A 26,552-nucleotide genomic window follows, 5' to 3' on the forward strand; every position below is an offset into this window, starting at 1 on the left:
TTAAGTAAAAGTTTCCCTAATTCTTATCAAAAAATTCCCACGGTAAACTTGCCTCTAAATCTTTAGAGAATTTAAAGATAATCGTGCGTGCTAATCTTTATGTTTTGTTGTCTCTTAACTCAATTGCAACGAAATCAAACGATGTGTTTCATTGTAGCAAAAATATTGTTATATTAGCATCATCTTTACACTTTTTTTGACATTGTGTTGATGGAGAGCAATATTTAATCTCCTGTTTTGATTCAACATATTGAATTAGTAGAATTCGGTTTTTAAAAAGACACTAACTTACTGGTTTAAACACTTTTTCAGCTGTATTCTTGAATCTACCTTTTTTCCTAACTCCTTTGCCACCTAAGAAATGACTTCCCTTTATTGGAATTGAAAAAGTTAATCAAACATTTTACTGTCCAAGTTGCTAGACGTTTTTAAAAATCCATTATTCTACAATTTTTCTTCAGAATAAATAAGCAATGAGAGCTAACTTTTTGAAACCAGTTCCTTTTTTAAATCTGCAACATACACACACATATGGCCCGAGAAGGCTGTAACCCCAACTTGATGTTCCGGAGAAACCCTCTGGAGGGAGTGATATATACACACCCCTGATATCAAAAATGCAAAAATTAAAATCAAACTGTTTTGTCCGAGAAAAGAAAAATTATTTTTAAAATTCTCAGTTTTTAACACATTTTTTTGAATGATAGCTTCATATACTTTGCATTTATTACCGTATAAGTAATTCTTTCTATTGAATTATGAAATTTTACCTTTGATTTGATAATAGAAATATGACTTATGAAGTTTTTTTGTCTGCATAAATTTTATTTTTTTTTAAATTCACATTTAATTACACACATTGAATAACTTCTTACTTTTGCATTTTTAAAGCATAAGTAGTTTCTATCAAATCTTTCAAATAGAACTTTAGTTTATATCAACCATAAGTATTTTTGTGGTGGTGGTTAATAGAATTTTAAAAATTGTGTTTTTATCGAGTTTTTGGGAAACCGCTGTTGCTCAGTTAGTTTTACAACAAAACTCACTAGTTTCTAATAAAAAGATCACAAATGACAAACACAAATGAACATAAAATTTATGTTGTATATTTCTGGTAATTCTATTGCAATTTACAAATGTTTGCTGTTATAGTCCACAACACAGAGTTGTAGCCATTTTCCATATTCAGGGTGGCTGTTTGCTCTTTTGTATCTCTCCCAGTGAGAATGAGAGCTGTGATGCAGACATATGGAGGCATAACCGTTTTTCAACATTTCCCTTTGAAAAATGTTACCTAATATGGCAAAAGGCATACCATGCGTCGCACAGTGGAGTATTTATACGAAAAAGTTGATCAAAAGTCAATTTTCAAAATTTTGTCAAAATCTGTTTTTATTGGTGCATTGGTAAAGCTTAATAAAGGTTACATTCCTAAATGGTCATTTCGGTTACCCATCTCCCTCCCACCTTATTGGGGCAGCTTTAAAAGTCGAGTAATTGTGGTAATGAATTCAATTGTTTTTCAACGTTCCTGTTGACGAGCATTATTACAAATCGTTTTTTGAGTTTGTGGTTAGTGACAAATTTTAAAAATCATAATGGATATTGAAAAAGAAGGTAAGCTCATACTTTTGGTATATTTATTTTCTCTATTTTATATGTTACTGTCACATTTCTCATCAATTATATTTGATGTAAAAAATTTAACGTTTTTTTTTATATACACGATATTAAAAAGTGTTTTTGAATATCAATTAAGCCTTATTAAGCTACGAGCTTGTGCTTCACGTAAACCTTAGATATTCTATTTACCATTTTAAAAAAAAAAAGTTGCACATGTACGCTCCCTAAGATTTTTTTAATTTTTTTAGTCAATAAAGGCAAATACATTTTTTTTGTGATTAAAACTTTTATTTAATTTAATTCATATTTTTATTGTAGAATCTCAAGCTATCACAATAAAGATGACTAGACAATCACTTTATGAAGTCTTGGAGCAAAGTTCCGAGGAAAAAATTGACGACAAATTCGTGTTTTTATTAGAACACCTTAAAAACATAACTAAATGCCCTGCAAATGAAGAAAGTGCACTAAAAACCATTTTTTCACCTTTTAAGTTCCAATTTAAACAAAAATGGGAAAACGCTAGCCGTATAAGAGAGCGTTTTTTAAAAAATAACAAACAATGGCTCAATACCACCATAGCTCTACCAACTTGGACGGTAGCAAAACCCGGCCGACCGTCAAAAGAATTTTGTGAATCGAGTTCACCAACGAGAAGGCGAAAAACAAGGGTTTTAAGGGAACATATACCTTGTGAGCAGTTGATGTATGCTGCTCAAATGAGTCAACGTGCTGCAGGGAACAGTGACGCGTCGAACTTTATAAAGGAAATTTTATTTACACCAACAAAAGCCAAACAATATAGAAAAAGTGACACAACTACTGAAGATATCATTAAAAAGCACACACCATCAGAAGCGTTGTCAATTTTTGTGGAAGCTGATATGACTAAAAAACAATATGAAATTATTCATGCAGCCAACAAGAATATCTATCCATGTTATTCACTTATAAAAAAAGCCAAAAAAGAATGTTATCCACCAGAAGCATCGATAACAGTTACAGAAACTTGTTCAGAAATTAAATTACAAGATCTTCTGGATCACACGTCTAGGCGATTATGTTGTTATATGAATGAAATTATTGAAAATTTAAATGAAAAAGAAAGAAATAATTTAGAATTGATTTCGAAATGGGGTTGTGATGGCTCGCAACAACAAACGTTTAAACAAAAATTTCAAAACAGCGATGATAGCGACGCTAACATATTTCAAAGTTCTCTTGTGCCCCTACGGCTCATTTGCCATATTGGTAACCAAAAGAAGGTGCTTTGGCAAAACCCAGCACCATCATCTACAAGGTATTGCCGACCAATAAGAATCCGTTTTATTCGGGAGAGCAAAGACGTAACGAATGATGAAATCGAATACATAGAGAACCAAATAAAAGGCTTGAGAAAAAGTGAAATAATAAACGCTTTTGGTGGTAATTTGCAAATAAAGCATGTATTTCTTTTTACTATGATTGATGGAAAAGTTTGCAATGCTGCTACAAATACGACATCAACAATGAGATGCTATATATGTGGGCAAACTTCAAAAGATTTTAATGACTTGAATAACAAAACGACAGAAAGCCGTGAAACACTGAAATTTGGGCTATCAATACTGCACGCAAGAATCAGATTTTTTGAATCCTTGCTGCATATGTCGTATAAAATACCAATAAAAAAATGGCAAGCAAGAACAGAAGAAGATAAAAAAATAGTAGCGGAAACAAAACAAAAAATTCAAAATGCTTTTAAAGATGAATTAGGGCTGTTGGTTGATATTCCTAAGGCTGGATTTGGGAACAGTAATGATGGGAATACATCAAGAAGATTTTTCGCCGATCCCTTAACCGCTTCCCGCATCACAGGGGTTGATATAACTCTTATAAAAAAACGTAATGTCATTTTGGAAGCAATTTCGAGTGGGCATCAAATTAATGTAAAAAAATTTGAAAACTTTGCAAATGAGACGGCTAAACTTTATGTTGATTTATATGCATGGCACCCAATGACGCCAACTATGCATAAAGTTTTAAGACATGGCACCACAATAATTGAACAGGCTATACTGCCTATTGGCCAGCTATCAGAAGAAGCTGCCGAAGCCAGAAACAAACATTTCCATCTTTATCGACAGAATTATGCGAGGAAGTCTTCGCGAGAAAACTGTAATAGAGATATTTTAAACAGACTTCTGCTAACTTCGGATCCTTTGCTAAGCAGTATGAGAAAAAGGCCCCAGACAAAAAGAAAACCGTTCTCCAGTGAGACAATAGGACTGTTGATGCCGGAAACATTAGAAGACTCACAAGCGATGACGATTGACGACATATCAGATATTGATTCTGATTGAAAATGATTGCATTGACATGTACAAAAATATTTTATTTTATTTTGGATTAAATGTAGGGCTATAATAATAAATTTAGATTGTTAATTTCAAACGCTTGGTTGTCAAATCATTAGCCCCTTGTAGCGGATTAGCCATAGGATTTAATCCTTTAACGAAAAATAATAATTAACAACAGGTATAACCTAAGGATTAAGTTCAGTGATTGAGAAACCCAGTATAGGTTTAGATGCATCTTTCAAGTGTGATTATCCTTTTTAGTATTATAAATTTAGTTATTTGTCATTATGTTAAATAGTTGTAAAGTTGTAGATATTTGTAAAGTATGTAAGATGTATAAAAATATGTATTTTTTGTTTTAATATATAAATTTTTTACATTTCATGTGTGACCAATCGTTTTTAATACAATATAATGACCCTAAACTTCTTTTTACTACATATTACATAGATAATAAACATAAAATAATTTTGTTCAACTTTTCAAGTGAAATACTCCACTGTGCGTCGGTAAATCAGTTTCCTTCATTTCGATTATGTCAAAAAGAACGCCTGTTGCGTTTCTGGGAAGTTCTACATAATAATGTCTATTTTGATAAAAATATTATTTTTACATCATATTTTTCCAGACCTTTTTTTGAGGATTAAGCAATATTTGATTTTAGTGTTAAAGATATTTGTTATCAACATTATTTCATCAAGTAAAAGCCGTTTTTGACATCGGCATAACTTAATGAGCAACCTATGAAACTGCATTCTTTCTAAAAACTGTCCACACCCTGTAAAAATGAGAATTAATACCAACTTCATGTCCCCTGGAAACCCCTTTAGGGGTAAATAGTATATGGGTTCAAGGTTCACCACAAGAAATTTCAAAATCAAAAATGGCCGTCCGAGCGAGATATTCACATTCAAAGATTTTGGTCCATATTTCTCATTTTCGCCATATAGATATTGTCAAAACTTAACCTATTTTTTTGTTTTGTTTTTTTAATATTGAGAAGCTATTTATTGCTACTAATAGAAACAGCAGCTGTTTGCAACATTGACACCACAATCATGTACTTGGCAGAGTGGATATACTAGGGTGTACGTTTTAACAGACAAATAAAGGTAAAACAGGGAATTTTATTCTGGTCAATTCGTTTCAGTATGTATAAAGAACAAATTCTCATGCTACAATTTCTGTCATTCCACATAAATTCACCTATGTTTACCGTTTGAGTCCTCAACACATTGCAAAAGCTGAAGATTGTAATCAAGGTGAGTTTCGACTGCTGAACTGCTGCCGATGATTAGCAAAGTTGGAATGCATTGCTTCGGTTGTTTATTCACTAAAGAGTCCCAAAGAACAGTTATTTCTAGAAATGAACTGAGGAACATGGAGGAATAGAAACTGAGGAACAAAAGAAAAAGAAAAACGGAACAGCTGGGCCAAAGATTTTCCAGATAGGTTAAGAGTCATCGCGGTTGATCCGCTAAAACCCTATTTTGGAGTTGTTTTTTTTTTTACCCCTTCAAGTCAGTCGATCATCGTATCATGGAAGCTGCTTGTCCGCAAGTTCCTAGAGATGATGAGACCACCACATAGTCGCGAATCAGGATGATCTCGTCTGAAACGACATAGGTGAACACGGGCTCAGGGCATGGTGATGTTAGTTTTGCATCAGCACTGGCACCCAGAACGTTTCGGTAGGCCTGGATCGCGATAGTTAGGTCCACAAGATTTCCAGACTGTCTTACTGATACCAGGGCTGTGTTGATCTGCCCTAGGCGCATGGTTACGGCTGACTGCCGTTGCGCATGGGGTGGTTCTATGCTGCCTTGAGATCATGCTGGCGCTGAAACTCAGTCTTCACAATGTTCAAGAAGCGGTTCTGAATATTTATCACAGCTGTTGCCATTATTTTTTCTTCCAGAGAATTTCTTTTGGGTTTTTATAGAGGCTTCACTTTCTAGAAACTTATGAAAATATCAAAAAAATTTTGGGCCTTCTTCATGTTGACAAGGTACCTTTTGTTGTTTCTTGTGACCTGAAGATTGCCAACATCATCTGTGGAATCCAGGCAAAATCTAGTAGCAACCCTTGCTGCTGGTGTCAAATTGCATTAACAGATCTTGCCAATGTTTGGGCTCTCCGAAGAATTGGCTCCATGAAGGAGTACTTCAAAGCTTTTGAATTGACAGGATAAAATGTAAAACAAGCCCGAGAGTTCAAAAGTGTTGCTCACCTACCAATCATTACAGGAGATGAATCATCATTGGTTCTTGATCTGATTCCACCCATGGAACTACATCACATGTTGGGAGTTGTAAACCACATGTTCTAGGGCTTGCTTTAAGTGTGGCCAGGTGCCAAAGAATGGTCTTAGAAGTTGCACATTAGCATGCAACCATACTATAGGGGTCAGTTCAATGGAAATAAATGCATGAAGCATTTGGAAAATTTTGCTCTGTTGGAGTCTCTTGTACCAATGGACAAACCTCAAGATGTGATAAAGTTCACTGGTGCATTTCAAACACTTCATGCTGTTGTATCAGCCTGTTTTGGAAACTATTTGGAAGCCAATTACAGTCTGAAGATTGAGGCATTCAAATCATTATATCTGAGATTTCCAAGAACTGTGACACCAATAGTTCGTGCTCTTTTCCTCCATGTTCCTCAGTTTGTTCCTCTAATTCTCATTTTTAAAGGGTGTGCTGTCCTCTGGGGCAGAACCGCTTAGACGCACAGGAGGTACAACCGCGTACTTTTGATATTTATCATCGTTAGATAACTATGAATGACAATAATCACAATCGCCATACTTGAATGCTTCATGTAAAAACTTAAATAGAAATAGTATTGTTTTGAAATGTCGGAAATAAGATTTTGTATTTTTTTAATTTTTATAAATTAGTTTTTGGTTAAAATTTAAAGCTAAGAGTATAAATCGATATCTTTTTAAATATAACAAGATATCCATTTAAACTCTTAACAAAATATATAATAAAGTATATTACATTACACAATATATGATAATCACCAGATATACATATATAGATTATTTATGTATATCTGTTGACTATCATATATTGTAGGTATATAATTATGCATTTCCTAATTTGAATATATATACCTATATTTTAGGGTGCGGTTGTGCCTCACTATAGGGGCACGACCGTTTTTTTCACTAAGTCTTATTTTTGTGTTATAACATTTTCAAAAACCTTTTTATTTTTTTCTTAATTGCAGCAATTTAAAGCTTAACCCTTTAGCGCCCACCAGGGCTTAAAATTTTCAAAAAACTCCAAAAACTTCAAAAAGCAATTGTTTTAGGGCCTAGATTATGAATTAAAAAATAAAATTTTAAAATTTCACTAGCAAACCCAATTTTGTCATTGTAGCATATGTGATACATATAAATTCAGATAGCATTTTGTGATAGTTTCAAAAAGAGGAAACTCTCTTAAATACTTCTAAAACTTACATGTGTTATTAATTTAAAATAAAATAAACAAATAAGCTTTAATATTCGTAAAAAAACAGGAAAAAACTCTCTTTGAAAATACCTTGTCTGACAGCAATCATCCGATTTTTAAAAAGACAATTTTGATGTGTTTTTAAGTCTTGATTATCTAATTATATTAACCTAGCTAAATCAGATCAACAAAAATATGTTGTAAATATGCTACAAAAGGTGTTTTTGAGATCACTGTGTTGACAGGATGGCCATAAAAGGTTTCTGAAGTTATGTAGCAGATCTGCTACACGGGCGCTAAAGGGTTAATGATGTGTTTACCGAAATACACTGTTAAAAAAACGCATGCCGTTTTTATTTTCATACTCCATTAATTTAAACGTTACGGGGGCTGTTATGCCCCCCACTTCCCCTACCCTTTCTAAGTCTGTAATTTCTCTTAAATTTAGTAATTCTTTGGGCATAGTTCTTAGAGAAAACTTATATCAGGAAATCCTAAATAGGGGAAAGAGAGATTAAAATAAATTAGTCCAAGAGTTTTGAGAAGCAAAGTAGAGCTGGTAGACTATTTAAGTTGTAGCACACGGTAGTCTTTCTCAAGAAAAAAATTAAGGTCGTCATAAGTTCTCTCCTTTTTTGAAAAACAAATCACTCGTCCATAGTTTTCCTTTTTTGAAAAACAAATCACTCGTCTATGGTTATTATCATCACTATAATTGCATTACAAAATTACCTGACTTAAAAGATAAAAATGTATTTTTTGTTTTACTGTTCAAATTGTAAATAGAGTAGAAATACTAGAGATATAAACACAAGGACTTTAAATATGAATTCAAAAAATACTAGTGTTTATTTAATAGACAAAATGCTATTCTGACTGTTAAAAGATATCTTCTCAAAAACCCAACGGAACACAGAAAATACTATTCTGACTGTTACAAGGATGGCTTGTGATTTTAGAATCGAAAGGGCATTTGTGGCAAAACACCACAGTTACTAAGCATCGGCATTTAGTTAATCAAGTCTATATTCATACATAAATTTGTCATTGAAAACTTATAAAAAATAAGTGTAACGACTTTAGTCAAATTCTGCTCAACGTGTTGAAGGGTCGAACAAATTAACGTATGCGAGAAATGGGAATTTATTTCTCGAATCTTATAGCAAAAAACGCAGATGGTTAACCATTAGCCCTCAAAAAAGTTAAGGATGGGATAAATAAATAAAAAATCTCCAATAATAGCATTCCAAACTTACAAATCAATAAATAAAAGATAAAAATATTCACGTATAAACACGATATCCGTATATCTAAAAACTGCCAATGTTTCTTTCCCCAAATAAATCTTATGCCACCAAATGAACTTCAAAACACCGAAAAGCTAATCTGCAACCTGTAAGTTTCAAACAATTATCATTTTCTTTTCATCTCATTTATCATGTTTTTTGAACTCTGATATAATCTGCACGCTAGCTGACAATCTAAAAAAAAAAAAAAAAAAAAAAAAAAAAATTCAACAAGCTCTATTCAAAAAATGACAAGCGATCTTCCATAAACATAGATTTGTTTTCCTCTAAAGAAATAACTCGTACTTAGCTAGCACATGAAATATAGAGACAGTTTCAGTACGTGTCAAAGCGAACTTTTTTCCTTTAATAATAGGCACAACATCCCATTTGTCTGAAGAGAATAATATTTTTAACGCAGTCCCAATGCCGGTTGTCTAGTAAAAGAAATGAATAACTTTAATAAATACTTAATAAACTTTAAACAATGGAGTTATGACAAAATCACATCTCTTAGTTAAAAAATTTCAAATTTCTTTTTTGCTACTAAAACAGTTTGTAATTAATTTACCAATCAATAAGAAAATTAATTAGACATTTATAAACCTGCAATTTTCCCCATAGACGGCACCGTTCACACCCGACACAGTCCATGATTCTTGTGATATTTTTATAATGAAGACGAAACTCTTCCTAAACGAAAATAAGATGATTAAATTTTAAAACCTTAATTAAACTCATAACAAGTAAAGTTTTACATTAAAAAAAAAAAAACTTTTCCAGGTTAAGTTTAACACTCAATACTAAAAGTGAATGAAAATTGTTTTGCGACCTAAATCTTCAGCGAACCTTTAACTTAACAGCTTGATCAGGGTCCCCGGTAAACATTACACTTTCATCGAAGGTACTCGGGCAAGCTCTAGAAAAGAAACATATCAATATGAAATAAATATTAGTGAGTATTGACCTATAAACTTTCCTCACTTATAAATCAGTCAGCTGATTAAGTTTCATGATGGATGAAAATTTTAAGAATATTTTATAAGAAAATTTGGAATAGCTTTATGAAGTGTAATTATTTATGATTGTATTAAAAAAGCACCTTAAGCAAACTGCAACCACATCTCAATTTAGTCAAATTGTGCGTTAACTTTTTAATTTTAATTCAATTAAAAATTTATTAAATTGTGATATAACTTTGTAAATGTGACTCTAACATAATGTATTTATTATTAATTAAAACCAATCCGATTTCTTCGTTGAAAAAATTGTTGCTTTTAAAAGTAATTTTCTATTAGTTATAATTAATAAAAATACGTGTATGCCATGTTCTATCACTCTGAGAAAGGGTTGGAAGGCGGCAGAGTCATTTCGCGATCTCAACAAAATAACCGGCGAGAGAACAATCAACAAAAACTAAGTTCAAAGATGGTTTAAGATGTTCAAAATGGGCAACACAAACCTTGCAGATGAAGAAGAGGACAACAATCGGATTTCGACCAACAAACCCTTCTAGTAGCCATGGAAGAGGACGAAAGCTTGACAACACGAATGCATGCCTATGACTTCAATGTCAACAAATTCACGATCGTTCGTCGTCTCAAAGAGCTCGAAAAGGTGTGGAGCTGAATGGATTATCCAACAACTCTCCAACAACAAAAAATTCGAACGTCTCCGCATTTTTATTGACTTATTGCAACAAAACGAACCACGACTATTCTTAAAAAAGTGAAAAGAAAGAAAGTTTGCGTGTCGCCGGGTGTTTCTCCAAAAGAAAGACCTATGTGGTGTGAATGGTGGGACGGAAGCAGAATCATCTTCCGAGAAATTGTCTCAAACGGTATTTGATGTTAATGGAATGATGATGAGCATCAACAGTGGCAGATTACGTGCAAAAATGGCAAGCAGCAACTCAACATTAACAGTAACGGTTATCTGGCTCAGCTTGACCACTTTCAAGCTGCAATTAAGGGGAAACAACCACGAATAAAGAGCTATATTGTCTTCCACCATCATAATCCCCATCCTCGTACTGAACGTTGAGCCATCGAATCAGTTGCCAATAATAAGGGATAAACCGCTACCACATCTACAGACAAACATAATTTACAATGATTTGGATGATTTAGTAACTGATGTCAAAGTGTGGAGAGCATCAAAGAACAGTGGCTCCTTAGCCTATAGGAGATCGACACCTGCCAAAAAGTGGATGGTAATTATGCTCTACAATAATTATTAAACCATCTATTTGTTAAATATTTTTATCATTTTTGTTAAATAAAGTGTTGTAAACAGCTGCAATAATTACACCTCAACCCTATATTTTTTCAAAAGTGAACCACAGCAATTTTATAATTTGTTTAAAACAGTTTTTAACACAAATCCATTTCTTTAAATAAATACAAAATTTATTTAGAGAAATGGAGTCCAAAAATCTTTTTTTTTGTTTAAAAAAAAAACAACTAGAGCATGAATACAATTAAGATAAAGTTACAAGAGAAATTTAGAAGGAAAAGTTAAAATATTAAAATCATACTTTGTACTGTTGATGAAATCCAATACCAACTCTTTTAATTTTAAATCAGATGTTGAATTTCCTGTATAAAAAACTGCTTCTTTCCAATATGGTGTAGCTTTTATAACAGCACGTAGCACAACAGAGTATGTAAAAAACAAATTCTTTAGCCAATGAGGACCTATGCAATTAAAAATATATAACTATAAATCAAAACATACCCCAAAAAAGTTTTTTTTAACTTAATTTAGTTTGATAAAGTCTACAAACTAATTCAAAAAAATCAATATACCATTGCCGTTGGTATGTGCTGGATCAAATCGCTGTTTAAATTCTTTTATATTTGGGCCCCATTCTTCCTTTTCAATAAGACTCTTTTTTCGCAATAAGTATTTGTAACTTAAATGAATACTAATGCTGGCATGTAAACCAGAAACTGTTCTATAAAACACACGTTTTTCAATGCATGTCTTGGATAAGAATTTTGCTTTAAATTCTTCATAATTTCGTGGAGAGTTCTCTGGTAAAAAGCAGTTTTCCTTGTAAATACTCATCCAGATTCGATTTGCATCTTTCCCTTGGTATCCTGTGTAGCGCTCTGGATTTAGGGATAAGTCAATCCAGCTACTGTTGTCAACATCATCTATAAGATAGTTTTAAAAAAAGCTAAATGTATTCATTAAATATACTGCAACACTAAAAAAAAAATCTGAAATTTACACCTTCTAAATCCACGCAGAAGCTTGTATCTGCATCATAATTTGACCATCCTTTGAAATGCTCCTTTTGTTGATCACTAGGAAGATTTTTAAATTTAATGCTTTAATTTTTTTTTTCTTTTGTGAGCTTTAAATTTAATTAATTATTCTGTAAACAACTTAATCATTTAATCATTATATGTTGGTCCAAAATATAGCAGTAAATTATACTATACAAAAAGATTTAATTCTTTTTTAAATTATTTGTACAGCAGTTTCAAGCTACAAAATACAGGAGTTTCAAGCTACAGAACTACATGATTGATAATTAAAATAACAATCAATAAAGAATTAATAATTAGCAACAAAAGTAAAAACTAAGAAATTTTACAGTAATTCCTGTTTTACTTTTTTTAATTCCCATTTTACTTTTTCTTTGCTTACTTTAGATTTCCATTTGATTTCTATTTTTAATTAAAGTAATCACACAGGAGTTTCTAACAAAGTTACTTAATTTTGAAAATACATACACTATTGTGTAAAAGCTTGAGACAATATTGGAAAATATGTTGCTTTTCATAAATTCTAATGCATTTTGTTGTTTATATCCATTATAATTTGAAAATGCAAGATAGAATCAATAGTTTTGCAACACTTAATGTAAATTGGAATGAAAAATTCTCATGAAAATATTCCAAAATTTTAGAGAAATCAGAAACAGCAAAATTGGATCATATCAAAAATAAAGAATTTCTGTTAATAATGCATGGTGTCATCACTCAATATGATGTTGGTTTTTTAAGGTTTGACTGTGTTGGAGATCTGGTCAAAATAAGTGGAACAATAAACAGACTTGTGGAGCTAAGCCAGTAATGGATATAAGGAGCCAAAACTGAGCAGCAATCATTCATTATCTGATAATGAATAAAGAGTACTATTACCTAATCTTTTTAAAACATTTAATTCCATCTGGCATTCAATTAACTGAAACTGAATTCAGATTACCTCAACAAGATAATGATCCAAAGAAGATAAAGATGTCTTAAAAAGAGAAAAAATTTAACCACCACAAATTTTGATGAGATTGATCAGCATGTACAAAAAACATAAAGAGTAAGAAAATTGTCTGACAATCTTGAACAAGTCTATGACAATCTTAAGACTGATTCAAAATGAAACGATTCAAAATATATATATATATATATATATATATATATATATATATATATATATATATATATATATATATATATATATATATATATATAATATATATTATACATAAAAACAATCAAATGCATTTGAAATTATGAACAACATTTTTCATACAAGATCTCAAACTTTTAAGCAGTAGTGTACATAGATTTATAGAAGTTTTTCAATTTAAAAAAAAGAATAAGTTTTTTTTCATGCAATTTTCTTTTATGTTCTAATTAAATATATTACAAACTGTACCTTATAAAATTGTACCTTATAAAATGCACCTTACAAAAACATATTACCTTATAGTTTTATCAAGATCACCAAGCTTTTCTTCTTTCCCTACAGAGCACTAAACAGAGTAAAAGTAAATTTGCTAAAATTAGTTTTCAAGCTTCATTTTCAATATATTTCTCTTTTAAACAATTTTATATCAAGCTCATATATAAAGACTTTGGAATATTTCTTCTAAAACACTAAACCTATTAGAATTCAAAAAATCACAAAAAATGAAAATAGAGTGAAAATTGGAGTAAAAATTCTATTTGAATTAGACGAGTTATGTAATAAGAATTACACAAGCATCTAGAAAAATAAGTCTTTATCCTTTAGGTAATTGAATAATATTATAGCATAAATATAACTTTTTATTTAACAAGCTAAAGTACATTTTTGAAATGGCTTTTTATAAAAATGTAAAAAATACATTTTATTTTGAGAATAAAAAAAATTAAAATACTCCCACCTTTTTCTAAAAATGTTTATAGAAAGTAAAAAAGATTATGACAAATAAGTATTATAACAAATACTTACTAGACCTTCACTATTTGGTAGAGCATCTGAAATATCTTTTAAACATGTACCCTATCACAAAAGCTAAGTTTTTAAATGAATTAACTTTGGAAATCATGGCTATATTCAAGATTTGTACATTAAAAAAAAAATAATTTAATAACAACCTACCATATTTTTCTCTGTTTCACCAAAATATTTACTTTCTTTGGAACAACTCTGAAAAATAAAGTCTGTATAGACACTGTTGTATAAAAAATTACTGCTGTTGCTTCAATTAATTTTCATTAACAGTAAGTAGTTTTAGTGATAAAATTTGGGCACTTGTCTGATTTTGCACCCCCTAACTTTTTTTGCAAATTCAAAAAGGTCTTTGTCTGAAACGAAAAAAAATGGTATTCATTTTTATTTTTGGCAAAGAAAAAGTACTCTAATTCACATTTGAATATTGCATTTTCCCTATAAAAATGATGCTGTAATTATTTCCATTTTGAAACTTTTTAGTGATCGTTCTAAAACCATTAATTCAAACCGCTGAAACTATTTACCTGGTTTACAAAGGAAATACAAGAACAAAAAAATGACTTAAGTCATAGCATTAACTGAAAAGCTACTAAATTTATTCACTCTAATATGGAAAGAAATATAAACTAACAAATAATGAGTTGCGTTCATCAAGTTGTTTAATGAACACCTAATTTACTTGGTAGTTAGTAGCAAATTGATCCTAAAAAAGGTATGCTCTTTAAACCTCTGTATCCACATAAAATCATTAAAAAGTTTCAAAATGGAGTTAAACGCAGCATTGTTTTTATAGGAAAAATGCAATATTCAAATGTGAATTAGAGTACTTTTTCTTTGTCAAAAAAAAAAAGAATACCATTTTATTCCATTTCAGACAAAGATCTTTTTGAATCTGCAAAAAAAATAGGAGTGTGTGAAACCAGGCAAGCACCAAATTTGATGATATACACTGGAAGTTGTAAAAACCACTGATATATGCTACATAAAATTTTAGTTGAAGTGAAAATAAAAAAATAAGTGAGATTATTTTAATTTCTTTTGTATAAGTTATTGTGTCATTAAACAATTTACTAACAATATCACTGGGTTTACTAAACAATTTATTTTATTATTTTATCTAGTGTATTAAACAACATCATTGAGTGTTTAAATGAGAGGTTTCCCAGATAGCTTTTTTTAAATATCTGGCCGGATACAGGATAACCAGATAACTTAAAATTATCCAGCTGGATAATTTTTAGATGCTTATACCAAATGGCAGATTTTTTATTTACAAAACCTACAACAGGTATTTTATTAAGCAAAATATTATAAAATATCGCCTAGATAAACATCCTAAACTGACAAGTTTTGTTTGGAAGCTTTTCTAAATAAATGATCCTTCTGAATCGCTTTTCAATGAAATTACAAAATCACATTCCATAAATTTCACTTCAGATATTTGGACTTGTCCCTCATCTAATGAAACATTTCTTTATCAGGACATTGGATAAAAAAAACTTTTGAAAGCAAATATGCTGCATTATATGCTTCACATTCTCCAGAATCTCACACAAGAATAAATATAGGTGGGAAGTTCTTCAATATGTTTATTAAAGTTAGGAAATTAATTCTAAAAGACATATTTTAGTTAAAGATGGTGCTGCTAATATGTCTCTAGGAGGTAATTTTGCTCAAATAACATCAGCCAATTACACAATTCATTTATTGCAGCTTGTGTTTAAGAATGCAGTTTTATCCCAAAGATTAGTGATCAATTTATTAGCTAAAGCAAGTAGAATAGCAGGCCATTTTAATCATTCATCAAAGACATGTACAGAATTTAAGTTATTGCAACAACAACAAAATGAAACACCTCTACTTTAAAGCAAGAGGTCTCCAATCGTTGGAATAGTGCATACTTAATGTTAGAACAACTTCAGAAGCTTAAAAGAGCAGTTCAAATATATTTAGCTGATCACAATGAGCTACCAACATTCACATCAAATGATTGGAAATTCATTGAAAATTTATTGCATATTTTGAAACCCTTTTATGAACTTACTAAATTTATGAGTGCTGAAGTTTGTAGTTTGTTAACAGTTGTTCCAAATATATGTACTTTACAAAGATTTTTATTTACTTCATGTTATTTAATAAAATATAATAACAAAATTCTTATTTTGTAACTTCATTTGTTATTATTTTTCATAAAATGATGGTCATATAAATTCAGATCAAGTCTCCCTCATACAAACTGGACAAGAAGTTGACGTTTTCTTTAATCACTCTATTACAGATAAAAACAATGATGCTTTAAATTATTGGAAACATGAAAAGTTTTCACTGCTAAAAAATTTAGCCCTTAAATCATTAACATCACCAACATCTTCTGTATTTTCAGAGAGATTGTTTTCTGAATATGGAAATATTTATGAGAAAAAGCAATCAGAGCTGTTACCTCAACGTGGAGAAATGTTATTGTTTATACATCATAATGCAAATAAATTTATAAATGATAAAATCTGTAGTTCTTGTGCACAGTTAGTTCTTAATTCAACTTGAACAATATTTTATTGAATCATTTTTTAAATTTAATTATTAGATTATTCAAAAAAATGAACACATTAAAATTTGCATTCTATATTCTGTCAATTAGCAAATGATTTGATCATTTGGTAATTGACAGAACATAGAACACAATTTTGATCTAAACTGTGTATCTTTAAGACTGCAGCAATAGTTGAAACAGGTTTTTTTCTTATTATTGAGAAACATGAAATATCCAGTATAACCAACCAGATTATTTTATTATCTGGCTGGATACTGGATAATATACCAATCCATCCCAGATGTCTGGCTGGATAACCTATCCAGGACACCCTTAGTTTAAACATTTATTGCTTTACCTATTAAATAACTTGCCTTCAGTTACTTTTCCAAACAAAAAGCAATCTCATTATTATATACTTTACTCTAGTCATAGAAAAATATATTTCATTGTGTACTTAAAATATTTGTAAAATGTTATAAGTAAGAATAGTTTAATCTTGTAATTTGTTTACTAAACTAACTTATCAAAATTTTAACAATTGGTAATAATTTTTAGATATGTCCCATGAAACAGCAGATGATATATTTTTTGAATACAAAATATGCAAAGAGAACTATGTAAGTTGTAGATAGAAGTAAGTAATTTAAATAAAGTTGAATAGAAGCAACATTGAAAAGTAAACTTCAGTATCATGAACTTAAAAAGTGTATTTGGGTATTGATAAAAACACTGGACTCAAAGTATCAATACTTATTTATTTACAAAGAGCTTTGGATGTAAATTGAACTAAACTTCTATTTTGAGCAGTATTCATAAAACTAGAACTATAAATAGCCCCAATAAGTTCTCTGGTCCTATTGGTAAACAAATACCTTTCTAGTGAAAATAAAATCTATTTAGTGGAATAGTAGTTAGTGACCAAAGATTTCTGTTTGTATATCACATAAAAATGTTAGGTTTGGTAAATCATATGCTTGCATACAAGATCTGAAGCACACATATATGGCTAGATCTAGTTTTTGATTAAAAGATTATTGAAGTTTGAGGATTCAAGACATAATTTGATTCAAAAGCATCTTAAGCAAGATCAGATGGTTTGTAACAAGAATCTGGACCAAAATATATATTTCCTTTTAATTATTACTGCCAAGCAAAGACATAAGAAGAAAAAAGAAATCTTGAATTACTATCTTTAATGTAAAATAAATATTCATGCAACTTTTAGGACAAATTTGATTTAAATTGATTTACATTACAAATTTGATTTACATTACAAATTTGATTTACATTAAACTGGAGTACCAAGAAAATTGTCAAAATTACCACCTTATCATGCTCAAAGCATAGAGCAGACTGTCAAACTTGTTACAGAGGCTAGCCAATAAGTGTATGAATCTTATAAATATACAAAATTTCTAAATGGAAAAATTTATCCAGCATTCAAGACCACCAATTATAACACTGTTAAAGTAAACATTGTTTTACAATTTTGAGATTATAATTTCAATTTAAAAAAACATTAAATGTATTTACTAATAATCGGAAAGTTTAGTTTTTGTTAAATGCATTACACTAAAAAATCTAGCTAATATGTATTCTTATTCAATCTAATAAAAAAAAAAAAAAAAATCATGAAACATTACACGGTGCATAGGAACATACTCTAAGACCTTGCAACACATCCCCAGAAATTTTATTTTTGATTATCATTAGAAAACATTTCCTCATTCAAAAAATGTAAACAACAACTTTTTTTAGTGGGGGCCTGGGGAGAAAACACATATTTTAGGGCAGTGCCCAGGAATTTTGTTGTTCAAGATAGGTAACTAAGGAGCATGTGGCATACTCAAATTTTTAGTATGTTGATACTGGTAGCAAATGAGGATGACTTGCAAAAAATTAGGGTAATTGGAGCCAAACCAACCCCGCCCCAATCCCTAACTGCCCCCTTCCTAGAACTACGTCTCCGTTAATCGTAAAACTTTTTTTTTTGTTCTATCATAAACTAGATCAAAATTCATCCACAGATTTCAAATTTCATCAAAAAATCTCTTTTCGTTTAAGATTTATAACAATGCAAAGCTTAAAATTACCCCCTGAAATAACTTTAAATGGTCTCAACTTTTAAACGAAAAATTTTTTTTTGATGTAATTTGAAATCTGTCGATGAACTTGGATCTAGTTTAATATAAAACAAGCAAAAAATTGAAAAGTGTTTTTTGGAACCATAACCTGGGGGGATTCGGGGGATCTTCTCGAATACCACAAAATCGAGCCCATGCCCCATATTTAGATTTTCAAAAATGTTTGTGATAGATTTATCAATTTTTTTTTTAAAGTTTTTAAAAATTTTTGTTTAACATTGAAATTTACAGACGGATAAATAATTTTTATTACTTTCTATTTACATTTTTATTGAAATAAAAACAAAGCAAAGCAACCTTTAATTATTAACAATTAGTAAAAGCTAGCAGTTACTAATTGTTAACAGTTGCATAATAACTCTTTGCACGCGTTGATATACAAACTGAAAGCATGTTTTTAGCCATTATATTGACATGTGTTTATAGCTATTATATTGACATTTGATTGATATGACCGATATATCATGCTAATATTATCAATCCATATCAGAAGTTTTTATTTGAAGCATTCATTTAAAATGACTAAACATGCAAAAGAACATAGTGATTTTGTAAAAAAATTTTGCATTTCCTGCTTCAGGAAAGGCACGGATTTAAAACCAATAAATAATCCTGAAACAACTTATTTAAATCTAAATAAAAAGAAAAATGACTACTCAAACCTTATCAAAAATATATTCTGGAAAGATTATTCAGCGGATAATCCTGACCTTTCCACCATGCTTTGCTCAAAATGTAGAAAAAGGCTTGGAGGGACTGATCCTTACTTCATTATGCGGCCATGTTATGAAGGTAATTATAACTACATTGATGTTTAATTTACTTCATTTAAAATTTAGTTTCGCTATTTTAGTTATTATAGTTACTATACATGTAGTATAAAATTTAGACCTGAATACCAGAGTTATTAGAGGGAAAAAATGTGAATGTTTTATTTGCGAAAATGGGCGCAAATCAAAAATGGAAAAAATATTGGCCCCTATGGCTGAATGTGTTTTGGGAAAGCTTGTTTATCAAGGCGCTGAAGATGTTTCAAATAAACCTGCAGAAAGACTAGTTTGTCAAAATTGCTATGCCCAAGTGGGACAAGGAATTCCACATCCCTGTACGAAATTAGAAAGACAAAAGAATTTGACTGCCATTGTAAAATCAACATCCCCAACAACGCAAGGAAAAGTTCTGTCCAGCTCTATCAAAGATTTCAGCACAAATGTCTCAGAGAACACCTTAGCTTTGAAAACCTTTGGTCCGAAGCAACTCACTGTCTTATTCAGAAAGACTGAGGTTAAGAAACCTTTCTTTTCTTTAGATAAATTGAACAAACTTCAATTAAAACTACATTCCAGGTAAGTTTTTGTTGCTTAAAAATACTTTTAAAAATAAATTTGTTATGAGTTTAAAGCCAATTTTTGTAATAACTTTATTATGATTTCTAAGTAGTCGCAACATGATTGAAGTTGCACGATTTCTGAGAAGTGAGGCAGGACGAAAAAGTGTGGAATCTGGTTTCAATATTAAACTGATTGAGAACAACGAAATAATTGGAAAATTATTCAATTGTGATAAACTCCCATTCCTATTAGAATTAAAGGAAAGCGAAGAGGTAAGTAAACTATTTCCAAAAAAAAATTTTTATAGCTAGATTGCAATTTGTATCATTCATTTTGATTTTTTATGAATGTATAGTTGGTAGAAAAAGATACTCCTATTGTGTATTGCAATGACATTGAAGAACTCGTAGCAATGGTACTTCATCACAGAAGTCAAGAAACAAATGATGTTGATATCAAAATAGGTGTAGATGGAGGGCAGGGATTCCAAAAAGTTACACTGTCAATAACCCTAAAACCAGAGTTAAAAAATAATGAAGTTCCAGAGAAACTGAGCAAGTGTGACGGATATGCTTTCAAAAAGCTGATCATTATACTCTAGAGTCTTTGTGTACATTATACGACCAATGGATGACTGATGGTGCAAATTTAAAAAAAGCAAAAAAGTACACTAATGTTGTTAACCCCCCTTTATTAACAGGCAACAAAAACAAAAAAATACTAGAACTTGTAAATATTCCTGGACTACATATACTGCTAGGTGTTGTAGACAAAATTTTAAAAGAGATTGAAAAAAATTTATTTGAAAACAAGGAGTGTGGGTTACAGTTTGTTAACCAATATCTGTCTAAAATAAACATCTGCAGAGTGTCCTACCAAGGGCAGCATCATTTGGAAGGCAATGTTTGTAATAAATTGCTTAAAAACATAGACAGCTTTGAACTGTTTTTTCAAGAGTTTAGTCTTGAAGTTTCCGCTGCCAAATATATTAAGGTACTTAGAGATTTTGAAAAAACAGTCCATGGTTGTTTTGGAAAATCACTAAGCTCCACGTATGTTAAAGATCTAGAGGAGTTCTCTATGAGCTATAGAAATCTAAGGGCTACAATTAATTTGAAGGTACACATAATTGAGCAACATGTTATTGAATTTATCAACATGAAAGGTGGAGTCTTTGGTATGATAAATAACTTTTAAATTTGATTAAAAACAATTTATAATCTTAGTAATTAAATAATCTATTTCAACAGTTGAATCGTAGAATTTGCATAATTTACGACAAATATTTATTAAATAAACTTGCATTTCTTTTGTACTTCAACTATTCTATAGGCTTAGGTTACTGGACTGAACAAGCTCTCGAATCCATTCATCAGGATTTCAATTAATTTTTGCAAATGAGAAAAGTTGGAGAGCACAGCCCAAACTATATAGAGGCGCTGAAAAACGCGGTTGTTGCTTACAACTACAAGCACTTTTAAAGTAGCTTTCTATTTGCAGGAATGTAGTTTGTAAAAAGTAAATTGTTTAATCTCCTATGAACAAACTTTTAGTATGACTTTGAAATGTAAAATATCAATCATAATGTAACCATAAAAATCAGAGTTTTTTTTTTTTTTACTGTAATAAATAATTGTAGCAAACCCTTCTCAACCCCTAATAGCCCTCCCCAGGTATGGTTCCAAAAAACACTTTTCAATTTTTTGCTTGTTTTATATTAAACTAGATCCAAGTTCATCGACAGATTTCAAATTACATCAAAAAAAAATTTTTCGTTTAAAAGTTGAGACCATTTAAAGTTATTTCAGGGGGTAATTTTAAGCTTTGCATTGTTATAAATCTTAAACGAAAAGAGATTTTTTGATGAAATTTGAAATCTGTGGATGAATTTTGATCTAGTTTATGATAGAACAAAAAAAAAAGTTTTACGATTAACGGAGACGTAGTTCTAGGAAGGGGGCAGTTAGGGATTGGGGCGGGGTTGGTTTGGCTCCAATTACCCTAATTTTTTGCAAGTCATCCTCATTTGCTACCAGTATCAACATACTAAAAATTTGAGTATGCCACATGCTCCTTAGTTACCTATCTTGAACAACAAAATTCCTGGGCACTGCCCTAAAATATGTGTTTTCTCCCCAGGCCCCCACTAAAAAAAGTTGTTGTTTACATTTTTTGAATGAGGAAATGTTTTCTAATGATAATCAAAAATAAAATTTCTGGGGATGTGTTGCAAGGTCTTAGAGTATGTTCCTATGCACCGTGATTACATTTTTACAAAACCATTAAAGCCAGCTACTGCTGAACTTAAAAAAATGATATTTCAAACATTTTTTCTTAATAATTTTGTTAGCCCTTGGGTTACTAAAGGTTTTATTTACAAAATATAAATCATGTTAAACAAGACACAATCATGTAAACAAGGTAAATAGAAAGATTAAAATAAAACTTCTATTATTTCTATTATTTAAAAACTCTTACATTGTGCATCTCCTTTAAACCAGGTGGCAACTCTTCCTATACAAAGATAAGATTCTCTGATAATAATAATCTCTCACAAACTACATCAATAAGTTTAAAAAGTAACTTATAAACTACTATATATAGTCTAAGCAGAAAAGCAATTTAAATGCTATAAAATAAAAAAATATTATACAAAATTTTTTTTACCTCAGAGCAAGTATCTACTTTGCAATTTTTAATTGCACATTGTCCCCAGTCTTGCCAAAATGGACAACCACGATGTAAATTTAACTAAAATAAAAGTAAAGCACTTTATACATTTAAAATAAAACTTTTAACACAAAAAATTTTTTACTTTTATAACAACAAGTTTTAAGGCTTTAATTAAATAGGACAATTGCACAAAATATTCAAGTGTTGAAACAAAATAAAAGTATGTTATGTATAGCAAATACATGCATGGGATTTTACAACTTTAAAATTTAGAATTATTTACCTAAGTATACAAATTATTGCATATCTGAGTATATAAACTTTTATAGTTTATTTCAAAAGATTGATATTGAAATTGGCACTTTAATTGTTAGTACTCTTTATTAAAAGAAAAACCGAATGCTGATATTGAATTTCCAAATTATCAAACAGTTTTTTTCTCACATTTTGTTACTCTTAACTGAAATCCTAAATTACCTGCTATTTAAATATGTACTGTTGAGTACATTCCTAAATAAAAATTATAGAAAAAGAAAATATTTAAAAAACAAAAATAAAACTTCAAGATTTAAAAACACTAACCTTTACATATTTAAAGTAGTTCTGATTAACAATATCAGCAAGCTTAGAGTAAATATGTTTAGAATTAATTGCTTCTACATCTTCTATAGTACAGCAACAGTCATCCAATTTTCCTGTGAGCTGAACAAGAATTCATATGTGGTTCAAATTTTAAAAAATCAGGAAATTTCATTGCTTTATGAAAATAAAAAGTGAAACTGTATCAAAAAAGTAGACATTTAAAATGAAGATCAAAATGTAATTTTGTCATCAAAATGCAATCTTGATCTTCATTTTAAATTTTACTTTTTTGATACAGTTTTACAATTTTAAAATATAACATTTGCAGAGGTAAACTTACATTTTTTACAAAACATAATGTTGTTAAAATGTGTGAACATAAAAAATAAAAGAACTGCTTTTCTAACAACATAGTGAGCACAAAAATATTTCCTTGATTCATGCAAGCAGCAAAACTCTTTTTAATTATTCAAAAATATTCACCTACAGTATTTAAATAAAGGAAATGTTTGCTAAACATTCACACCAAATTTACACAGCTGAGTTATTAAACAATTGCAGTAAATTTTTATGCTTTTTTTTAGTTAATTACAAACATAAAAAATACTCAAATCTATTTTCCTTTTTTCTACTAAAACAATTTAAAGGTAGTTATATATTTTAATCTTTTTTAACTAACTTAATGTGAATGAAAATATAATCTTTACTTAAATTTTTAACAAAAGATTTAATCATTAGTAAATTAATTAGGTAACAAATTTGAAGCTATCATTTTTATAAAATAAATTTATATTCATTTTCAAAATTTAATTTTAAAGAAAGACTAATTTATTTTTGGGTATAATATTTATAAAACACAGCCCCACAAAGTAAAAGGCTAGTTTAAAAATGATTTATTAAATTTTATATTATAAATCATATAACTTTAAACACTTCAATGTTGATAAAAAATTTAAGAAATTATCAAATTATTGAAACTCATATTTCAGGAAGATGTCATACTATTTGTATTTTATAATTAAAAAAATAAAATAAAATAAACACCTCTCATAAAACTACTTAGAAAAGTATATTAAGCTTTATGGCACTATTTTGTTTGTTTTACAACTTTTATTTCTAATCTTAAAGATTTTTATCTCAAAATATTTCAATAAATGTAACATAAAAAACCATCTGAAAAAAGTAATAATTTGTAAAATAGACTCAGACTAGAACTTTCCTTAAATCATTATATGAATTCTGACATGTTTCCTGCAAAAACAAAATCAAACTTTTAAGTATTTTTAATATACTCAATTAAAAATTAACATTTAATTGTAATTTAAATTGAAAAAACTTACTTGACATAAACAATTTTCTGTCTCCTTGTACTTGGAATAATACCAACTACTTTCAGTACCAGACTGGGCATTTTTTTTGGCACCATGTGATGTAAATAGCAATGTAAATATAACCCACAAGCAGAAAATATTTTTCATAACTGTTACATATACAGCTGAAATATATTTTTGTTAATATATATATATATATCTATATCTATATCTATATCTATATCTATATCTATATCTATATCTATATATATATATCTATATATATATCTATATTTTGTATATCTATATCTATATTTTGTTAATATATATATATATATATATATATATATATATATATATATATATATATATATATATATATATATATATATATATATATATATATATATATATATATATATATATATATATATATATATGAGAATTTATATCTTTATATGAATAACACTTGATAAAAATAACAATCGTTTTCTCACCCGAAGCCTAGCTTACTTATAAAATAAAAACAAACTCATTAAAACCAAATTGAAGAAAACAAATAGCTTTTTTAAAATACTTTTACTTTTCCTAATATCTAACAGACATTTTTAAAACAGGTTTTTATTTTTCGGCGGCCAACAGGGTTTAAAATTGCGTAGCATAGAAAAATGATCGAAGGCACGTTTTTTATTATTTCGGACAGACGTTTAGTAAAAAAATTTAATTTGTTGTAAGAAAAACTTGCCAACAGTTAAAATGTTTTAAAAATTATTTTAAAATAATTAGAGTTGAACTTTAAGATAGCCAGGATGAATAATGCCAGTCTTTCTGGATTATTAATGGCAACATTGCAAAAATTCTAAAATATAAAATTTAAATAAATTTATAGTTTTTAGAACTTGGATAATTATGTTTGGCTATTTGTTGCTTTATTTGCAGTTGATTTATTTAGTTATTATCTTGAATTAATTGATATTTGAAACATCTGCTGCTCATTAGCAACATGCAGAGGTTAATTTACATATTTAGTTTGTTCATATTTGTTTTTTCATTCTGGCGGATGTAATTAAACAATGGATATCCCTTTATCAAATGATGTTGTAATTAAAGCCATCGAATTGAACTCTGAAGAAACAGCTGACCTTAAAATAATTTTGGTTACCAACCAGAGCATAGTGGCTGTAAAAAAGCAATTATTTATATCAGATATCAGAAAAATGTATTTTTTTAAATATATAAGCTATTTCAAAGTAATTGTCATTTTTTTTTGCAAAAACTAATAAAATTTTGATTTAAATTTAAGTTTAATTGAATAATTTGTAAAATTAAACTTTAATTCTTTTCGATTCAAGTGAGTATTCTCTCAGTGCAATTGAATTGAAAATTCAGAATCGACCTTTTTAATTGTCTGTTTCATGAATTAACATTTTATGCAGGCTGGGCGGGATATTGTACCACAATGATTGCTACAATAAGTTTAAACGGAATATTTTACCAATTTACAAATTTAACAAAGTTTAAAAAATCCAACAAGTTTAAAAAATCCAACAAGTTTAAAAAATCCAACAAGTTTAAAAAATCCAACAAGTTTAAAAAACTCCAACAAGTTTAAAAAACTCAACAAGTTTAAAAAACTCAACAAGTTTAAAAAACTCAACAAGTTTAAAAAATTCAACAAGATTTAAAAAATTCAACAAGTTTAAAATTTATGAGTGGAAAGATGTTAGAATGTTAATAAGTCTGAACCGAAAAATATTCCTTTAGTAAGAAGTCAGAATGAAAAGAAGTAAAAACGGGAAAATGTAAGAATTGAAAAAAAAGAACTTTAATTACATTTAAAAAGAATCAGAATAATAATTTTTTTGATTGAAATAAAATTACGAAACACAGTTTACATTGTTAAGAAATATTGTAAAAATAAACATTGAATTAAAAGTTGTGGGTGAGGTTGGGAGAAGGGGATTTTTTATTTCCATTTTAATTACAATAGTTAAATTTGTACCAAAATACTCTGTAATTTATTGCAGCTAATATATTTATT

The 26,552-nt window shown here is 29.3% G+C and overlaps 2 protein-coding genes across 3 annotated transcripts; one reads left to right on the top strand and one right to left on the bottom strand.

Moving 5' to 3' along the window:
• Positions 1 to 1,446: 1,446 nt before the first annotated feature.
• LOC149889810 (uncharacterized) lies at positions 1,447 to 3,965 on the top strand. The gene is made up of 2 exons (XM_090085184.1): positions 1,447 to 1,617; positions 1,942 to 3,965. The coding sequence occupies exons 1-2, from the start codon at positions 1,599 to 1,601 to the stop codon at positions 3,963 to 3,965; spliced, it is 2,043 nt and encodes a 680-aa protein (XP_089941310.1). The 5' UTR covers positions 1,447 to 1,598.
• A 4,694-nt stretch (positions 3,966 to 8,659) lies between these two features.
• Positions 8,660 to 24,763, bottom strand: LOC145183079 (ERO1-like protein beta). Of its 2 annotated transcripts, none has more exons than XM_090084345.1 (14): positions 24,542 to 24,763; positions 23,202 to 23,321; positions 22,614 to 22,697; positions 22,425 to 22,460; positions 14,086 to 14,133; positions 13,936 to 13,986; positions 13,425 to 13,474; positions 11,947 to 12,020; positions 11,517 to 11,867; positions 11,246 to 11,405; positions 9,559 to 9,628; positions 9,316 to 9,402; positions 9,016 to 9,146; positions 8,660 to 8,904 (listed from the first exon to the last, which is right to left on the bottom strand). In XM_090084345.1, exons 1-14 carry the CDS (start codon positions 24,677 to 24,679, stop codon positions 8,853 to 8,855), a joined length of 1,452 nt encoding a protein of 483 aa, XP_089940471.1. In that variant the 5' UTR covers positions 24,680 to 24,763; the 3' UTR covers positions 8,660 to 8,852. The 2 variants fall into 2 exon arrangements, with proteins under 2 accessions (XP_089940471.1, XP_089940472.1); XM_090084346.1 differs by lacking the exon at positions 24,542 to 24,763 and adding an exon at positions 23,542 to 23,684.
• Positions 24,764 to 26,552: the final 1,789 nt, after the last annotated feature.

The sequence above is a fragment of the Hydra viridissima genome, unplaced genomic scaffold, assembly GCF_058129835.1.
Source record: "Hydra viridissima isolate aposymbiotic clone 2 unplaced genomic scaffold, HvirCarnegie_v1 scaffold_4, whole genome shotgun sequence".
In the NCBI taxonomy this organism is placed as follows: Eukaryota; Metazoa; Cnidaria; class Hydrozoa; order Anthoathecata; family Hydridae; genus Hydra; species Hydra viridissima.